General features: G+C 62.6%; 3 protein-coding genes across 9 annotated transcripts in view; 2 read left to right on the plus strand and 1 right to left on the minus strand.

Annotated features, from left to right (window-relative positions):
• UIMC1 (ubiquitin interaction motif containing 1) overlaps positions 1-6,673 on the plus strand; it is a 40,137-nt gene extending 33,464 nt beyond the window's left edge. For 5 of the 7 annotated variants that reach the window (XM_082063360.1, XM_082063358.1, XM_082063359.1 and 2 more), the window contains 4 exons: positions 2,033-2,111; positions 3,648-3,768; positions 5,483-5,546; positions 6,216-6,673. In XM_082063360.1, the coding sequence (XP_081919486.1) occupies positions 2,033-2,111; positions 3,648-3,768; positions 5,483-5,546; positions 6,216-6,472 (521 nt within the window). In that variant the 3' untranslated portion in view covers positions 6,473-6,673. Of the gene's footprint in view, positions 1-2,032; positions 2,112-3,073; positions 3,255-3,647; positions 3,769-5,482; positions 5,547-6,215 lie in introns of those variants that run through there. The other 2 variants (XM_082063362.1, XM_082063363.1) reach the window with 2 other exon arrangements.
• Positions 6,674-7,759: 1,086 nt separating this feature from the next.
• On the plus strand, positions 7,760-12,638 carry HK3 (hexokinase 3). Its single transcript, XM_082063537.1, is given in 18 exon segments — positions 7,760-7,861; positions 7,939-8,101; positions 8,426-8,574; positions 8,701-8,820; positions 8,938-9,093; positions 9,096-9,222; positions 9,297-9,477; positions 9,628-9,783; positions 9,898-10,131; positions 10,218-10,522; positions 10,600-10,739; positions 10,885-11,004; positions 11,131-11,226; positions 11,346-11,445; positions 11,578-11,761; positions 11,846-12,001; positions 12,143-12,376; positions 12,488-12,638. Coding segments are annotated over 18 exon segments (2,805 nt in total). The 5' UTR covers positions 7,760-7,813; the 3' UTR covers positions 12,624-12,638.
• Positions 12,639-13,121: 483 nt separating this feature from the next.
• UNC5A (unc-5 netrin receptor A) lies at positions 13,122-17,829 on the minus strand (the record flags this gene model as incomplete). The annotated part of the gene is made up of 16 exons (XM_082063917.1): positions 13,122-13,286; positions 13,505-13,683; positions 13,761-13,925; positions 14,016-14,165; positions 14,274-14,507; positions 14,596-14,764; positions 14,847-14,934; positions 15,027-15,326; positions 15,768-15,956; positions 16,031-16,195; positions 16,375-16,542; positions 16,658-16,838; positions 16,940-17,043; positions 17,119-17,262; positions 17,406-17,627; positions 17,793-17,829. The coding sequence occupies 16 exons, from the start codon at positions 17,827-17,829 to the stop codon at positions 13,127-13,129; spliced, it is 2,655 nt and encodes an 884-aa protein (XP_081920043.1). The 3' UTR covers positions 13,122-13,126.
• Between the last annotated feature and the right edge of the window lie 215 nt (positions 17,830-18,044).

Below are 18,044 nucleotides of genomic sequence, written 5' to 3' on the forward strand. Positions count from 1 at the left end.
GGAGTGCCTGGGGTGGCTGTGCTGGCAGCGGGGCCGTGCTGGGCAGGGTTTGCTCTTCTTCCCCGGGCTGCGAGCTGCAGCCAAGCAGGCCAAGGATGACTTGTCAACCAGAAGAAATGCCGAGCCAGGGAAAAGGTTGTTCTTGAGTGTATTGGACCCAGCAAAGAGCATCAGGGAGAGTTACAAGGCTCCTGTCACACAGTGGGTCGGTCAGCACTGCTCTGTGGTGGGGGTTTTCCCCACAGCAAGTGTTTTCCATGTTCTGAACCCCCTTTGTGTGGGCAGCTGGCTTGTTTTGGCAGGGGTCGCACCTTGCCAGCTGGCCCCATTCTCCCTCCTGTGCCTCTGCTTCTAGCAGCACAGGTGGGCTCTCCTGCTGGGCAGCTGCAGGGCTGGTCCCAACATGGGCCTGTTACGCCAGATGTGTTCACTGCTTTTGGAAGAAAATAGAACTGATTAACACCTGAGCTGGTGCAGGAGGCTCCCGAGACGGTGTTAAAGGAATATTAACAAGTGCACGCTGATGTGGAGACCAGCTTTCACCGCGCTGTCAGATGCGCATGTGAGTTGGGTTGCTGGGATGGATGGCCCGGGGGGTGGCCGTGGTTGTCGGTCCCCCTCGTCAGGCTGCCACTTCGAATCTGGGCCACTCCACGTTAAAGAGAGACGTCTGCTTCTGTGCCTGTGAGAAAGGAGCTGTTGGTATCAGTCGTCGCCTGCGAGACGATACCCACGTCCTAGGAAACGCTCAGGGTTGTTTCTTCGACGCGATGTCTCCCACCAGCTCCTGAGCATCTCGCAGTGCTGTTGCTGCTCATGGCTGCAGATCGGGGTTTGCTAAGGGAAAGGACTTGTGGTGTCAGCATCCTGGATAGATACTGGGGTTGCCTAATGCTCTGGAAGTGGAGTCTTGCAGCCATTTCTTTATCACAGATGATGTACCAACAATAACAAGTTTTTCGTGCCTGTACCTTGGATTCAGGCCTTTCTCCTAGTGGGAGCATGGGAAGTGTTGTTACGGGGCTGTAAAATAGTTCCCTGCATTATCCCCTTAGCCAGCTTGCCCGAGAGTGCTTACTGTGACATCTGTTTTGGAGCTGGAGTCTTGAACGTCCCTGGTGAAGCAAGCTAAGCTATCTGATATGTTCCCTGAGGATCTTTGCTGGTGGCATGTCAACAGGAATATGCTGAGAGGAATTCGACTGAAAGAGACAACACTCTGACGTGCTCCCTGAAGATGCCTGGAGAGCTTTTTTGGAAAGGCTGCCGGGGATCGTTGGGAGGAGCAGAACTTGCTGGACCCGCGGTCAGCGTGTCAGTCAGCTGGGGTCTCACCGCCTGCCCGCGAGTGCCGGAGCCGGCGCCAGCTGGAGAACCGCGCCACTGATGCTCAGCCCCGCGACAGCGCTTCACCCAAACGCCCCACAGAGCTGTGTGCAGACGATAGTTCACATCACCCCCCGTTTCACGTGGGAAAAGCAGCGAGTGTAGGCTAATTGTTGTAACCTTCCCGTTCCAACGTGAGCTCTGTGACCCCCAGCAAGGGTCGCTCTTCTGCAGCAAGGCTGGTGCCCCCGCGCAGCCCCCTCGGCTCCCCTTGCCCCCGAGCTCACGGTCACCACGGTCCCTCCCGCAGCAGACGCCGGCGCTGGGTTTGGCAGGGAGTGGCGCTGAGCTGCCGGAGCAGCTGCGTAACTCCGTGTAACTCTGCTCCCAGGCTGCTGCACATCAGCTGTAAAATGACTGTAAACTGCATGCTGTCCATCCAGCTGTTTCTGGCAGAAGATGAGTTATGGTGTGAAATGGTTAGCTGGCTGCTCGGTCCGGGGAAGGTAACTTCTTTAGTATCCCCCCAGAAGAAGGAATTGGCCAGCAGGCTCTTCTGCAGGAAAGAAGACTCTGCCCGTCCCACTCGAGTAATTCTTTCCTTCTACTATTGCTTCTGCTGCAGCCTTGAACGGAAGAGATTAAAACATGTTGCATTTGAATGTGGTGTAGGGATGGCAGGTAACCCTTTCTGTTTTTCCTCCAGTGCTCACCCGGCGTCAGAGAGAAGCAAGAAGTAAAGCTGCCAACAGGGACAGTGGCCCAGCATCCTTGGACATTGACAAGTAAGTAGGTATGCTTGCTCCTCTGAGATTGTTTCTGTGCTTCAGTTCTAACTTGCCTGTGGATGCCTTTATTCCTTTATAAATGCTGGCTGTTGGCCTCACGGCAATGTTTTCCTAAGAAATTGCCTTCTCTCAGTGCCTCGTGTAGCAGCGCTGGCTATATTTATACCGAGGCAAGAGGAATTTGCTGCTCTCGGATTGTTTATTTTTGCACTAATTTCCTTTCAGTGCAATCCGTGGCGGGTCAGGGCTGCGCGGTCTCTGGCCGCTGTGGGGGGAGCTGTAGCTGAAATGGTGCTAACTCAGCCGGTTTCTAATGGGAGATTTGAGCTTGGTAACCCCGGGAAAAGAAAAGGCTGGGACAGGGAGGCTGTCAACATGGCACCTGTAGTGATATTCTTAATTAAATTAGACTTTCAGAATAGCAGTGGCTTTGTTTAATCTCTTCCCATGCAGCCCCTCCTCCTGCCACCCACACAAAGCATCATAAGAGAGGATCTGACAGCAAAATCCCTGCTATGGAAGCAATTTTGCTGTTACAAACAGTGGATGGCAACATCACTAATGGAATTAGGCTAATTATAGAGAGGACAGCTTCTGTTTAGACACATTATCTGGGTAATCAGCACTGACTGGAAAGAAAATACGGGAAAAGTGCTGCAGAGTTTTGCTCGATGGGGGCTCTCCGTACGCATTTTAGAGCCTGGGGTGAGTTTTACTAGGAGAGTTCTGCTTATCAAACTGAACACAATGCTGCTGGGGCTGGTCCCAGGGGGTTGGTTCTCTCCTTGGAGATGGTCCATTCCCGAGTGGCTGCTTGGGTGGACGTTCCCCTCCTGAAGAACCAGCATCGTCTTCTGCACGGTTCAGTCCCTGCCGAGAGCTGGTGTGGAACCGAGTGTAGCTGTGTAAATCCACGCCTGACCTTCATTTCCTTTCACCCAGGATAATTCTCTTCACAGGCACACTCAGTCGTCCTGCGTGAGCCTTCGCATCTTCTACACAAAGGAGGGGGTTTGAGGAGCACTGTGCCAGCCCCCCAGCAGGAGCATGTGCTCTGCATTCCTTTCCCAACATGGCATGATGTAAAATGGAGACAGTGCAGAGAAAGACTTGATTTACTAGTCAGACAAGTTCATCCAGCCCTGGTAAAATGTCTCTTTGATTTAACACACTTGGTTTGCTTTTCAGGCAGAATTTAACTCCCCTCTGCAAAGCCCTCGCGCTTCATTTCTGTGGATTTTGACAGGGTGCTTTATGTCTGGGGAGAAATCAGCGGTGTTTGAGATAGTTAGATGAGCAGATTTGATTACCGTCCCGCTGCTGCAGCAGCAGGACACAAAAGAACAGGCAGGGAAAACCGATAATCACTCAGTCTTCACGATTGGTGCCAGCCTGACCCCACGGAGTGAGACCCGATGTGGTGACCGTGTCTTCTCCGTGGCGTGGCCTGGAGGAGGAATGTCACCGCTGGTGTCTGGGAGCCTGGCGCAGGGCGAATCCTAATGCGGTGCTCTGTCCTTTGCTGCCTGGCAGGTGTGAGAAGTGCTACCTCTGTAAGTCAATGGTGCCACTGCTGCAGTATCAGAGGCACGTGGACAGCTGCCTGCAGGCTGCTAGGCAAGCTCAGGGAACCAGGAGGCTGCGAAGCGCCAAGGTGAGGGCTGACCCTGCACAGTGTCTTGTTTGCTTTGCACCAGGTTTGGGGCTGGGTTGGCGGCAGGAGCGGTTTCCCTGGTCGACGGGGTGAGCTGACCTGGTGCGGGATTGCCTGTCCCTGTGAGCCACCACGGCCAGAGAACTTGTTGCCCTCCCTCCTGCGATGCTCTGCGAGAGCACGGGCCAGTCCCGGGGGTGAGCTAATCCAGCGGAGCTGCCAGGAACCTCTCCAGCAGGCAGGCAGCCAGGGCTGTCCCGCGGCCAGACGGCGCACAGAGTCCTGCCGGCTTCCTCAGCTGCGTGGAGATGGAGCGGAGGGCAGCACACAGTCAGTGTATCTGACTCTATCCACAAGCCCTTTTCCATGGGAAAGACCCCAGAGCCGGAGCAGAGGGTGTTGGGAGCAAACCACAGCATCCCGGGAGAAACCTGGGGGAGCGAGCGCGGTGGAGATGTGCTGGGTGTGGGAAACGCCTCGCTAGGGGAGGTGGGAGGCAAGAGCGTGGGTAGCAGCTGGCTCAGTCCCTCACCAGGGATTGGCCCCCACTGTGCTTTTTCCCCACTCGTGGTGGTCCCGGGGGAGCACAGAGAGGGTCTTTCCAGGCCTTCCCGCTGGTTCCTGCGGGCAAAGCCCTAATGCTGCGGCTTTGCCGGCGCTCAGAAATGTGATTCTCAGCATGAAGATGCAACATGATGTCTTAGTTTCGTATAATCCCTTAAATCCATCACAGACCTCAGCCCTTTGGGGATTCACATGCAAATGATGAGATTTCGGGTTGATGATTTTGGCTGGGATACAGCCAAGCGCTGTGTGGTTCAGACCACTGCAGGGCACGGCTGCTCCTGCATGTGACGGGCTCCGTGGGGGCTGTTTGTCCCTGCACCCCACAGCCAGCCGGCGTGTGGGTCCTGCATGCAGGCACAGGCATGGGAGAAAGGTGCTGGGGCTGGGCAGCCCTTTGGGACAGATCAGCGAGGCTCTGTGTTTCCTCTGGCCCTGCCTTGTGCCGAGGTGGCAGCTCATGGAGGGAGCAGGTCATGCCTGGGCTTGGGCCGGGCCATTGGAAGGCTTCCTAGTGGCACTGTTGGGCTTACAGGTTCCTGCCGTGGCCCATTTTGGGGTGGTTTGCAGTTCCAACCCTGCAGCTGGGGTGCTAGTTCCTTCTAGAGCAGTTTGGGGGGCTGGGAGCAGCCAGGAGAGGGGACTTTGCTGGGCCAGCAAGGCTCAGAGCAGCCAGGCCAACTGGTCTCCCCTCAGCCTGCGTGACCAGCGTGGCTGCATTTTGCGGGGCTGGAGGGGGCACGAGATGTGTGTTCCTGGTCTGGCTGTACCCTGGGGGAAGGTCCTACCCCCTGCACCAAGCCCCTGTGCCCTCAGGCAGAGCGGGACAGGCTCTCGCAGGCACAATGCCAGGGCTGTCCCTGAGCCCTGGCAGAGCCGCTGGTGCCCACATTTCTGCTACAGCCCCGTGGCTGAGCTTGGGGCTGGCTTCCTGCGCCCTGACCTCCCTTCTTAACGGGCTCTGCTTTATTAACTGCTCTCAGCTGCCTCTGCTTGGACACCAGGGGCAGGGCTCAGCTAGAGGTGCTGGAAACGCAGCGCTGCCACTTGTGCCCAGCCTGACCCCGTGGGCCAGGGGAACATGGGGCCACCCCAGCTATGGGGCTCCCTCGTGGCAGTGCTGTGACAGTGGTTCTCCTCTCCTTGGCAGGACGCTGGACAGCAGGGGAAGGGACTCCTCAAGATGCTGGAGCTCTCGGAGAGCAAGTCTGCAGGTGGGAAGCTCTTTTCTGTGCCTGTTTGGTTGGGTCAGGGCTACCCTTTCCCAGCTCTCCCCTTTCAGTCCCAGCTTGACCTGGGCTGTGCTAGACCAGCAAATTCCCCTTGAAGTGATCTGTTCTCACTGGGCAGAGCGGGAGGCTGTGGGCTTAGCTGGCTGTTGGCATGGCCAGCTGGCTGCAGCTGTGTCTGCAGGGATGGGGGTGTGCTCTGAGCCGTTGCATCAAGGGGTGTCCAGCTTCCTAGGGGGTGGCAGGGTGCTGCCGTCCCTGCCTGCACAGCGGCGCTTCCCTCCATGTGTCCAAGGACAGGAGGAGAGGATCAGAGAGGAATGCTCTCAGCAGCACCCACCTCCCCTTGCCCACGGGGCAGCAGGCACAGAGTGAAGTTCCATCTGAATATGAGGAGAAACTTTTTTACTTGGAGGATGCCAGGGCCCTGGAACAGGCTGCCCAGAGAGGTTGTGGAGTCTCCTTCTCCAGAGACATTCAAACCCACCTGGACATGATCCTGTGTGATCTGCTCTGGTGAACCTGCTTTAGTGGGTGGATTGGACTGCATGATCTCCAGAGGTCACTTCCCACCCAAACCAGTCTGCGATTTTGTGATTCTGTGGCTCACGCTGCAGGGTGACCAGGCAAGGCTGACGTGTGCTCTTGTTGCAGGTGCTGATGTGGAGACCCCCCTCCCTGGACTAGGAGACCAACAGTCCCCTCCCACCCTCTCATCCGGAGCCGGGGAGCCAGTGGCAGACACCCCCCCCTCCCTTCAGCACCTTCCTTTCGCTGTCTCCCCTCCAAAACCCGGTGTCTCCTTCTCAGAAGCCACGGACTGTGCGGTGGACTTAGAGCCACACGCGGCTCTTCGCTTGGGCAGCCAGCAGCAGACCAAAGGCTGCCGCCGGAGAAAGCGCAAGTTCTGAGGCCAGCGGTGCGGGTCTGCCCGGCGCCGTACCCCCGCTTCACCCGCAGCCTTGTTCTCCCACCCCCTTTTATATGTTTTATACAACCTGTGCAGGGAATGCCGGGTGGAGAAGTGACTGTGTGTTTTATAGGTGCCTGTGCAGCTTTGCTCTCTGTTAAAGAAATGGAAATATATTTATGTATGTTTCTATGAAACTGCAGCAACACAGAGGAGCTGTGCTGTATTTCTCTGGGGAATGGGAGGCACCGGAGGGAGGAGAGGAGGAATGGCAGATGGTGTGTCCAAAATCAGCTTCCCAAGGCCTGTCCTTGGGTTGTAGAGGGGCCGTGAGAGCCCGGGGCTGCGGTGCCCGGTGCAGCGGCACATGGCTGACCTTCCCAGCCGCGGTGCCAGCTGACAGCCGCAGCCAGGGGCTGCAGGGACCGCTGGAGCGAAAACCGTGATGTCCCCATGTCCTCGGTGTCACAGTGCCTGCCAGGGGGCTCGCGTGGGTCGAGTGCTGCTGTGTGCCTGGTCCCCGTGGCTGGGCCGTGGGGGTCCCTGCCGCGGAGCCCCTCACCGGGAGCAGGGAGGCTGATGAACTGGGTTGTTTAGTTAATGGAATGAGCGGATGCGGAGTTAATTAAAACTCGGTCTTAGATTGAAAAGCGCTCAGGGGAACCGGGAGCGGCCCCTCCCGCGGGGGCGCCCTGGGGCGGTGCGCGCGGGGCCGCCCATTGGCCAGGGCGGGGCCGGCGGCGCGGCGGGCCGGCCAATGGCGGGGGCGGGGCGGGACGCCTGCGGGCGCAGCTTCTGTTGCCAGGCAACGGCAGCGGCGTTGGCAACGGTCCCAGCGGCGTTGGCAACGGTCCCGGCGCCGCCACCGGGCGCCCTCCGCCGCCGCCCCGCAGCCATGAGCAGCCCCGGGCGCCGCACCGCGAACGGGTGAGGGGCTTCTGCCCGGCAGAGCCGGGGTGGGGGTGAGCAGGATCCTCCTGCCGCCCAGGTGTTGAATCTCCCGGGCAGGGGAGAGACCAGCCTCCGGCCTCTTGCAGGTGGAGGGGAGCCCCGGGCCGGCCGAGGCTGGGCCAGCCCCCTTCTCCCCCAGCCCCCGCGGACCACCCTGGCAGCTTCGCCGTCGTGGGGCGCAGCTGCCGCCTCCACTCCCGGCTGCCGGGTCGTGATGGCAGTGAGACCACGGCCCCGTGGAGCAGGGATGCAGAGGGGAGGTGGGAGGCAGGGCGGGGATGGGCCCCCCCAGCCCTGCTTGTGTGCTTGGGTGTGGGCAGGCGTGTGTCCTGTCCTCCTGCGGGCCAGGGCTCACCAGGTGACATGCCACCTCCCTCCATGCAGTCCTGCAATGAACCATCGTCCAAGTCACCCAGCTGATGGTCCCGCCTGCACACCAGTAAGGCCCATCCGTGCCCCACACCCAGTGAGAAGCACCCCGTGCCCTTTAGGCCTGTCCTAATGAGCTGTCCTCAGGTACAAAGAGCCCTGCTGGGGCTCACCATCCCCCTGGAGACGCTGCAGGTGGTGAAGAACCGCATGCTGCAGGCCATGGGCGAGGGGCTGAGCCGCGAGACACACGCACAGGCCAGCGTCCGCATGCTGCCCACCTACATCTGCTCCACACCTAATGGCACCGGTAAGACAGCCCAGCCTGGGGATGGGCTGCTCTGCTACCTGCAGCCTCACACGCCTCACTGGATGTGGCTTTAGGGACGCCAGGGAGGGCTGCACCAGTCTCTGGCCAGTTATGGGGTCCATAAGCTGCACTTGCATGGACTCTACCGATCCCCAGCACAGGGGCAGAGGCCGTGAGCTGGCTCCCTTGGCCCCTCTGGTGTTCTCAGGCTCTCAGGAGCTTTCCCTGTGGGTGAATGACTGTCCTGGGACAGGGTGAGGAGCAGATTTGGGGCACCTGCCACAGATCAGGTCTCTGCCTGACACCGCCTCTGCTCCCCTGTAGAGAAGGGCGAATTCCTGGTGGTGGAACTGTGCCAGAAGCACGTCCGGACCCTGTGGGTGACCCTCCAGGGCGACGGCAACCAGTCCCCCCAAGAGACGCAGAATATCTTTGACATGCCGGAGGACATCCCGCAGGGCACAGGGGAAGCGGTATGAGGAGGCCACGGCACAGGGTGGCTGGTGCAGGGCTGCCCAGCACCACGGAGGCTCAGCAGGACTCCAGCCTGGGCACTGGGTAAGGGGGAGCAGCCGGTCACCCTGGCCATGTCTTTGCAGCTCTTTGACTTCATTGCGCAATGCGTGCAGAAGTTCCTGACTGACATCAGCAGACTGGAGGATCGCCTCCCCTTGGGCTTTGTCTTCCCCTTCAGCTGCAAGCAGACACGGCTGGACAAGGTGAGTGGGACAACCCTGACCTGTGGCCACAGCCGCCGCCTCCTCAGCTCATCATCAGCGCGGAATGGGGCTGGCCCGGTGGTGGAGGCCAACGGATCTGCCACGTGCTCTCCACAGGCCGAACTCATCTCCTGGTCCAAGGACTTCAGCTGCAGTGGCGTGGAGGGGAAGGACGTTGTGGAGTTGCTGCAGTCGGCCATCAACAAGCAGGTGGGTGGGCTGTGGGATGGAGGGGCCTGGCTGGGGTCTGCGCCTGTGGGAGGAGCTGATGATGCTCTTTGCATCCCTTTGCCCCTGGCCAGCTCAAAAACGTGGACGTCGTTGCCCTGATGAATAACACTGTGGGCACCATGATGACCTGCAGCGTGGAGGGAAAACCCTGTGAGATCGCCTTGGTCGTGGGTGAGCAGCGTGCACCGCGGGTGGGGGGTGCTAGGGGGGGGCTGCACTGGGGCTCACCCCCATTGCTCCTGCAGACCAGGGCACCAACAGCTGCTTCATGGCTGAAGCATCGCTGGTGGAGACGATAGAGGCCAGTGGACGGATGTGTGTCAGCACCGAGTGGGGCTGCTTCGGGGATGACGGCAGCCTGAACGATGTCATGACTCCCTACGACCAGCACGTGGATGAAGAATCCTCCAAGCCAGGGGAGAGGAGGTGATCCCACCTGCCAGTGAGGGCCAGGTCCCAGGCATGCCAGGCCCCACCAACAGAAGCACTCGATCCCCTGTGACACTCCTGGGTGCTCTGAAAGGGCCATTAGGTTGCTGGGGGGGGATGACTGACCCCAGCTTGGGCTGCACGCAGGTTTGAGAAGCTGGTGGGCACCCTGTACCTGGGGGAGATTGTCCGGCACACGATGATTGCCCTGGCTGCAGAGAAAGCAGTCTTTGTCGAGGGCAATATCAACGTCCTGAAGACCAAGGGTGTGCTCAGCACCCGGCAGGCCATGGAGATCATCGAGTGAGTGTCTGGGGAACAGGAGCTGCTGTGGGTGGGAGGAAGGGGCGTGATGGGTGGGTGTCCCTGTCTGTGAGCCGGTGGCCCTGTTAGCCAGTGCTGTGCTCTCCCTTGCAGCGAGGAGGAAGGCATGGCCAAGGCGAAGAGCCTTCTGGAGAGTCTGGGACTTCGGCCCAGCGAGCCTGACTGCTGCCGGATGCAGCAGGTCTGCCGGGCGGTGCTGAGCCGCGCGGCCGCGCTCTGCGCCGCTGGGCTGTCCGCCATCCTCACCTACATGTGCCGCAGCCGGGAGCTGGAGTGCTTGACGGTCAACGTGGGGGTGGATGGGGACTTGTACCAGGGCCACTCCAGGTGAGGAGGGACACGGGGCTCCTGCCAGGGTCCCACCCCAGCGGGATGCCACATGCCCTGTCCTTGGCATCTTCTTCCTCCACCAGGTTCAGAGAGATCCTGGAGAGTGTGACAGCACTGCTGGCTCCTGACTGCAAGGTCACCTTCGTGCCCACATCGGATGGGACTGGGCGGGGGGCAGCCATAGTGACAGCGGTGGCTTTGCGCCTGGTGGCCCAGCGCCACGAGGTGGATCAGGTGCTGGCCCCGCTGCGGCTCAGCCGCGATGACCTGAAGCGTGTCCAAGGACTGATGAGGCGGGAGATGGACCTGGGGCTGGGCCGGGAGACCAACCCCACCGCCTCTGTCCGCATGCTGCCCACCTACGTCCGCAACACGCCCGACGGCGGCGGTGAGTGCCGGGGGCCCGGGAAAGGGGGTGCTGGGGTGGCCGTGGCCCCACTGATGCCCTGTGATGGCTCCCCACAGAGCAAGGCAAATTCCTGGCGTTGGACCTGGGGGGGACAAATTTCCGGGTGCTGATGGTGGAGGTGGGAGCGGACGGCATCCGCATAGCCAGTGAGATCTATGTCATCCCAACCGCTGTCACGCAAGGCACCGGCGAGGCGGTGAGGCTGAGGACCTGTGGCTGAGGGGTGGGATGAAGGGTGGGGATTTCCTTCCCCCATTGCTGCCTGTGGGCCCAGGAAGGGGCTGGGAGACCCCACAGCATCGCCCCAACTTGGCCTCTGAGACCATGGCCGCTCTCCACAGCTCTTCAACCACATCGTGGAGTGCATCATGGACTTCCAGCTGAAGCAGGACCTGGGGGGTGAGGTCCTGCCACTCGGCTTCACCTTTTCCTTCCCCTGCCAGCAGCTGGGCCTGGATAAGGTGAGGGGGCAGCTCTGGCCCCAGGGAGATGTGGGGGTCCCCAGGCACATGTGGGGGTCCCCAGGCACATGTGGGGGTCCCCAGGCACGAGGTGGCTGCCCAGCCCTGCTCTTGCCTCTCTCGCAGGCTGTGCTGCTGACCTGGACCAAAGGCTTCAGCGCCTCGGACTGCGTGGGGAAGGACGTGGTCCAGCTGCTGCGGGAGGCTGCCCAGCGCAAACAGGTAGGGAAGGACAGAGGACACATCCCCTGTCCCCGAGGTGTCACCCTGCGCCCTGTGGTGCCAGCCCCAGGAGCCGGCTGGTGCCACTGAGCCAAGTGTCCCTGTTTCCTGTTTGGCAGCACTTAGGGCTGAAGGTGGTGGCCGTGGTCAACGACACGGTGGGAACCATGATGTCCTGTGGCTATGATGATCCCAAATGTGAAATCGGCCTCATCGTGGGTGAGGAGCACCTCTGCACCCAGGGGATCCCTCATGCCCTCACCACCGCCCCAGCCCGCGTGGCACAGCCACGGGGTGCCAGGCGGCTCTGCCAGGGCTGTGGTGGTGGTGACACAAGCACGGGGCCCACAGGGACGGGGACCAACGCCTGCTACATGGAGGAGATGCACAATGTGGGTACTGTGGAGGGGGAGCAGGGCCGCATGTGCATCAACATGGAGTGGGGGGCCTTTGGGGACAATGGCTGCCTGGATGACATCTTCACTGAGTTTGACCTGGTGGTGGATAAGAAAACAATCAACCCGGGCAAGCAGAGGTGGGTGAGAGCCCCGGTGCGGGGAGGGAGCTGGGCGGGGGTGGCCGTGCCCTGCTAAGGCTGCCAGGGCCATGCCTGGGGCAGGTTTGAGAAGCTCATCAGTGGCATGTACCTGGGCGAGATCGTGCGCCACATCTTGCTGGCACTGGTGGACAAAGAGCTCCTGTTCCGTGGCAAGCCCTGCCCCAAGCTCCAGACCAACGACATCTTCCCGACCAAGTTCCTCTCCACCATCGAGATGTGAGTGGCAGGTTCCCTGAGCCCAGCCAGAGCCCCAGGAGAGGGGCCATGCTACACTGATGGGGCACATGCAGGGTGATGTCACCTCCAGCCCCTGGCATGGGGATGGAGACAGTGATGCTAACGATGTGTCTGGGACAGCGATGGGCTGGGCCTGCGGAAGGTACAGGCCATCCTCGAGGACCTGGAGCTCCAGGCCAGCTTTGAGGACAGCACGCTGGTGCGGGAGGTGTGCCAGACTGTGTCCAAGCGGGCAGCCCAGCTCTGTGCCGCCGGCCTGGCTGCCGTGGTGGAGAAGATGCGGCAGAACCAGGGCCTGGACCAGTTGGTTGTCACCGTGGGGGTGGACGGTACCCTGTACAAGCTGCACCCATGGTGAGTGGGGCTGAGTGGCACAGGTACCCACCAGGGACCCATGCCCTACAGGAGGGGTCCAGGGGGGCCATGGGGGCATCAGCCCTCACCCTCCTCTCTTGCTCATCCCAGCTTCTCCCAGCACGTCCAGCAGACGCTGAAGGACCTGGCACCCAAGTGCATCGTCACCTTCAGGCAGTCGGAGGATGGCTCGGGCAAGGGGGCTGCGCTCGTGGCGGCCGTGGCCTGCCGCGGGGTTAAGATCTAGGGACAGCGCCACTGCCATCAATAAAGCACTGTGTTCCACGCCTCGGACTCCTTGGGGGACACGGTGGGGAGGACAGTGCATGGCCGGGCACAGCCCCACGTAGCAATATATATCCAATTTATTTACATTCACGTCCGGCAGACCCCCCGCCCGCGGCACCGCTATGTACATAAGGCCAAGTGTAAATACTTGAATGCACTTAATACAGAATTAAAAAAACGGTCTTTACACAACACGGCACGGGGCCCGGGGTCGCCCGGCCCCACACGCAGACAGCACGACGGCACCGCACGCACGACGCACACCCAGCGCCCCCCCAGCCCCCGCCACGGGGCTGCAGGACCCCTGGGGGACCCGGCTGCCGTGGGGCACGGGCATCCTTGCAAGGGGCCAGGCAACCCTCCCTGGGGGCTGTGGGGCAGCAGGGACCCATGGTTCAGCCGGGTCCCCCCCTGCCCCATGGCAGCGGTCCCCCAGGAGTGGGGTCAGGGCCCCCACTGCGCTCAGCACTCGGCCTCGGAGAAGAGGGCACCGTCCTGCTTGCCCACCTCGGCCACGGCGGCGGCCAGCTGCGAGAGGTTGCCGTTGGGGAAGTGCCGCGCTTCCCACAGGTTGAGGATCATGGCTGTGGGGCTGGGCTTCGAGGCAAAGAAGCTGAGATGGCTGTGGGGATGGAACAGAGGGACCATGTCAGGGGACAAGGATGGCTCTGCACCCCAGGACCAGCCCCGTGCTGGCCTCACCTTGGGCACCATGCTGCTCCCAGGGTCCCACGGCATGCCAGCTCCAGCCAAAGGTGCGGGAGGAGGACAGAAGCCCCCCTTTGCCATCCACTGTGCCACCCCATCCCTGTCCCCAACACTGTCCCCATCCCAGGCCACCTGTCAAGGTTGAGTTTCTGGGCCAGTGTCCTCCAGTCGGCTCCCCGGGTGCCCGGCGGGTCCAGGCTGCTGATGATCTTCTGGCGGATGAGGAAGGGGATCTTGAAGGCACTGGGTCCCACCAGAGCTGGGGCACCCACCTCACTGTCGGGGACCAGCCAGTCCGAAAACCTTGTGTCCTAGGGGATGGCACCAGCGGCGGAGATGTGAGCCCATCCCAGGGTCACCCTTGAGGCCCCCCCAGCACTGCCCTCACCTTGGCGATGTTGAAGTTGACGGTGAAGCTCTGCCCGTCGCCCTCCACCTGCCAGACCCAGATCTTGCAGGCCAGCTCGCAGGTGCTGGGGCTCAGGCGCTCCAGGGTGAAGGTGCAGTGCAGGAAGGGCTGCAGCCCGCTCCAGATGTGGTAGAAGGGGATCTCCTGCGGGGGGGTGGGGTGGACAGGGGGAGGTACAAGGTTGCAGGGACACCCCCAGCATCCCCATCCCCACCCAGCGGCCAGGCTGCTCACCTGGTAGCTGGCAAGGAGCTTGCTCTTCCAGAGGGAGCTGGGCATGTCATGGATGGAGAGGCGCAGGTTGTGGTAACTGTCCTTGAAGTGCAGCACCCGGGGGGCTCCGATCAGCTGTCCCCCCAGCTGCTTCTCCAGCTGGATCACCTCCTGCCGGCACAGGCAGCGCTCAGGCAGGAGACACTGCACCCGGGAGCCCAGTCCTGCCTCACACCGAGCTGGGATTGCGGGGGGGGTTGCATGGGGACCACCAGGTACCTTGAGGACATCCTGCGTGTCGCTGAGGCAGTAGACACGGATGTTGTACTCGAGCGAGGGGCAGGCGGCCGGCGCGAACAGGACCAGCTTGAGGCGCTTGGAGGCCGCCATGCTGAGGGACTCCCCGACCAGGGCGAAGCGTCCCAGCTGCTCTGTGAAGATGTAGCAAGCCTGCGCTTCCAGCTGGCAGTAGTACAGCTCCGTGCACGGCTCGGCACCCAGCTGCAGCACGTCCTGCAGCACCCAGGCAGAGATGAGATGCACCCCGGGCATGGGCATCCCTCCCCCAACCCTGAGCCCCTCGTCCCCAGCGCACACTCACCTCCCAGGTGCCCTCGCACGACTGCTTCTTCAGGCGGATGCTCCAGTTCTCAGCGCTGGCCTCCACGCAGTGACCCATGGCCAGGATGGCGGGGCGGGTGAGCAGGACCCCGGGGGGGCCGCAGCTGACAATGGGGCTCAGCAGCGTCTGGCAGCCAGCCAGGGGCAGCCTGGGGCAGCAAAGGGGGCACCTGAGCAGGGACAGACCCCCCAGCAGCCCCGTGCCCCAGCAGCCCCAGCTGCGGCACCTACCTCACCTCCTCCTGCTTGTGCAGGGTCAGGTACACCTCGTAGATCTTCCCCCGCGGGATGGCATCGGGTGGGATGAGCAGGCTGATCCCTGGACGGGGGTTGCAGATGTGGGGGGTGAGCCCCACAGGAACCCGCCCGCACCGGGCGATGCTCCCGCACCCCACACCCGCCCCCTTGTACCTGTGTTGGGGATCATGAGCCGCCCCCCTAAGAAGTTGAAGGTGCCGTAGGCCATGTTAGTGGTGCCGCGGGGCAGGGAGCGAAAGTAGCTCTGGGTGGAGAGCCGGGCCATGAAGTCGGCGCCCTCGGCGGCAGGTGAGCTGTGGTGCAGCGTGTGCCGCCCGGCGCCCAGCGGGCTCAGCAGGTGCCCGTTGGGCAGCTGGAGCTTGGCAGGACCGTCCTGGCGTGGGCAGAGCGAGCCCTGGTAGGTCATGGTGGTGGTGCTGAGGTCGGGCTGGATGGTGAGCAGGTTGGGGTTGTCTGCGGCACAGAGCAGGGGACCGTGGCACCAGGCATGGCGGGGACAGGGGGTCCCTGTCAGCGACGCAGTGGCACAGCTGGCCCTGGGGGGCATGGGGCACACAGTCCCTGCCCCATGGTAAGGACCCTATGGCGCACAGCCACCCCTGGGGGTCCAAAGGGCATCGAGACCCTGCCCCATGGCACAGCCCCTTGGGGCACAGTCACCCCTGGGGTTCACAGAGCACCAGCCCAGGGCACAGGTCCTACAGGGACCAGGAACCCTGTAGGGGACACAGCCAGGGACACTATGTGGCACAAAGCACTGACCCACAGTCAAGGACCCTTTAAGATACAGTGTCCCTGTCCCTACGTCAGGGATGCCAGAGGGCACAGAATCCCCACCCAGGGCCAGTGATGCCCTGGGACGCACAGCCCCTGCCCAGTGTCCTCCTCACTCACCGGCTTTGCTGGGCTTGATGCTGACGGGCTGGAAGCCGGCGGTGAGGATGGAGGAGTCAGCCACATCAGCGTCCAGGCCCCCCTTCTTTCGGCAGTACACCAGCACCCCCACCAGCAGCAGCAGCACCAGGCACACGGCCACCGCCACCAGCCCCACGTACAGCGCCACGTCCTCCGCACCGGGGGCAGCTGCGTGGGGCAGGGTGTCAGCACCCATGGGCACCCATCCCAGCGGACAGCTCCACCGTCCCCCCCGTGCTCACCGCGGCTGCAGAGCTCGGAGGTGCAGTTGCGGGTGTCCAGCTCGGGGCCGTGGCAGTCCCGGCCCCCGTTGCGCGGCGCTGGCTCCGAGCACTCCCGGCTGCGCCAGTGGGTGCACTCGGCCCCGCACACCGACCACTTGCTCCACTCCGACCAGGCGCCGTCCACTGCAGGCACAGCCGGGGGTCAGTGCCCCCTGCCATCCCCTTCCCCTGCCCCAGGGCCAGCCGAGACGGACACACGGGGTGGGGGGGAGGACGAGACACCTAGGGGGACAGGGACTGTGATGGGTGCAGCAGGGAGTGCATCACCGGCATGGTGGCAGTGCCCCAGGCGGGGCGGGTACCTGGGCAGAGGGTGGTGCAGGCTGTTTTCTGCACATTTTGGCCCTCACAGAAAGCCCCCCCATTGAGGGGTGTGGGGTTGGTGCAGGTCCGGCTCCGCTTCTGCCAGCCCCGTCCGCAGCTGGTGCTGCAGCCCGACCACTGTGTCCACGTTGACCAGCCGCCGTTCACTGGGTGGAGAGGGACCCATCAAGCATCCCGCCAAGACCGGGGGCACAAGGAGGGACAGGATGGGGAGGGTGACACCAGAGCAGCATGGCGGGGCCAGGCACGGTGGGGCTGTACCGTAGACGGTGATGGCGGCAGAGGCACTGCGGCGACGGGCCACGATGTTTTTGGCCACGCAGGTGTAGTTGGCGGTGTCGGCCAGCCGGGCCTGCCGCAGCACCAGGCTGTGCTCCGGCGTCACGTAAACGTTGGCGTCTAGCGCCGGGTCCACCAGCTCCTCGTTGCGCAGCCACTCCACCTGTGGGGCACAGGGACGTCACTGGGTGCCCACCCGGACCTCCCCATCAGGGAGCATGCCCTGTGTCCCTTCGGGCAAGAGACACCCTCGGCGGGGCTCACCTCGGCAGGGGGGATGCCCTCGGGAGGGCGGCATGGCAGCACGATGCCCTGCTCGATGGAGACCTCCCTGGCTGTTGGCTCCTGCTCAAAGTTCTTGCGGAGATCTGGGGAGGCGCAGGGGTGAGTGGGAGGCTGGGGCCAAGGCCCCACACCCCATCCAGGCACCCGCAGACACTCACAGGCGATGCGCACAAAGGCTTTCTGGCTCTTGGTGGTGCCGGAGGAGCTCCAGGCCACGCACTGGCACCAGTACTCCTCCAGCCCAAAGATCTTCTCCACTTGCTGGCGGGTGACCTCGATGCGCACCTCCATCACCGGCAGCCCTGCCACCGGCGGGCGGCACATCAGCCCCAGCACGCCGGGAGCAGCTCCCGCAGCCCCAGCCCCATGCAACATCCCCACCAGAGAGCGGCACACACGCCTGCCCGTCACCAGGGCTGGTGCCATCCTGTCAGCCAGTACTCACCGGTGCTGCGGTCGGTGCTGTGCTGCGTGACGTGGTCACCCTGGTGCACCCACTCGCCGTTGCACTTGAAGTAGATCTGGGTGGCGGGGGTGGCGCGGCAGGCCAGGCTCACCGCCTTGTTCTTCACGATGTAGACGTCCTCCGGCTCCAGCTGGAAGTGCGGCAGCAGGTCCAGGGATGCGCCGGACACCGGGTTGGCCACAGTCGCGCTTTGCTGAGCACCTGTGTGGAGACAGAGGCTCGGCCACCTCCAGCGTGCCCAGGCTGGGCAATCATTCACCCTGGCATGCCCCTGTGCCGGTGGCCCGGTGCCCCACCACTGTCCCCCCACCAGCAATATGGCAGCCCCCTCCCAGCCCCGCCATCCATCAGGGAGAGCAGCCGCACACTGGCTGCGCCTGCTGAACCCGCGCCGATCCCTCATGTCCGCACTTAGTGCTAATGAAAAGGAAATGTAGTGTGACCAACAAGGGCCATCGCTCACGCCTGCCGGGGTGTCCGCTGCCCCCCTTCCCCAGCACGCTGCAAGGCACCGGCTGGGGGACACATCCTGCCCCGCCACAGCCTGGGGTGCCACAGGGATGCAGGGTGAGGGGTGCGGTGTGTGCCCATGCCCTGGGGACATGGCAGGGTGGCACA

The sequence above is a fragment of the Streptopelia decaocto genome (genome assembly GCF_964273445.1).
Source record: "Streptopelia decaocto genome assembly, chromosome: 12".
Classification (NCBI taxonomy): Eukaryota; Metazoa; Chordata; class Aves; order Columbiformes; family Columbidae; genus Streptopelia; species Streptopelia decaocto.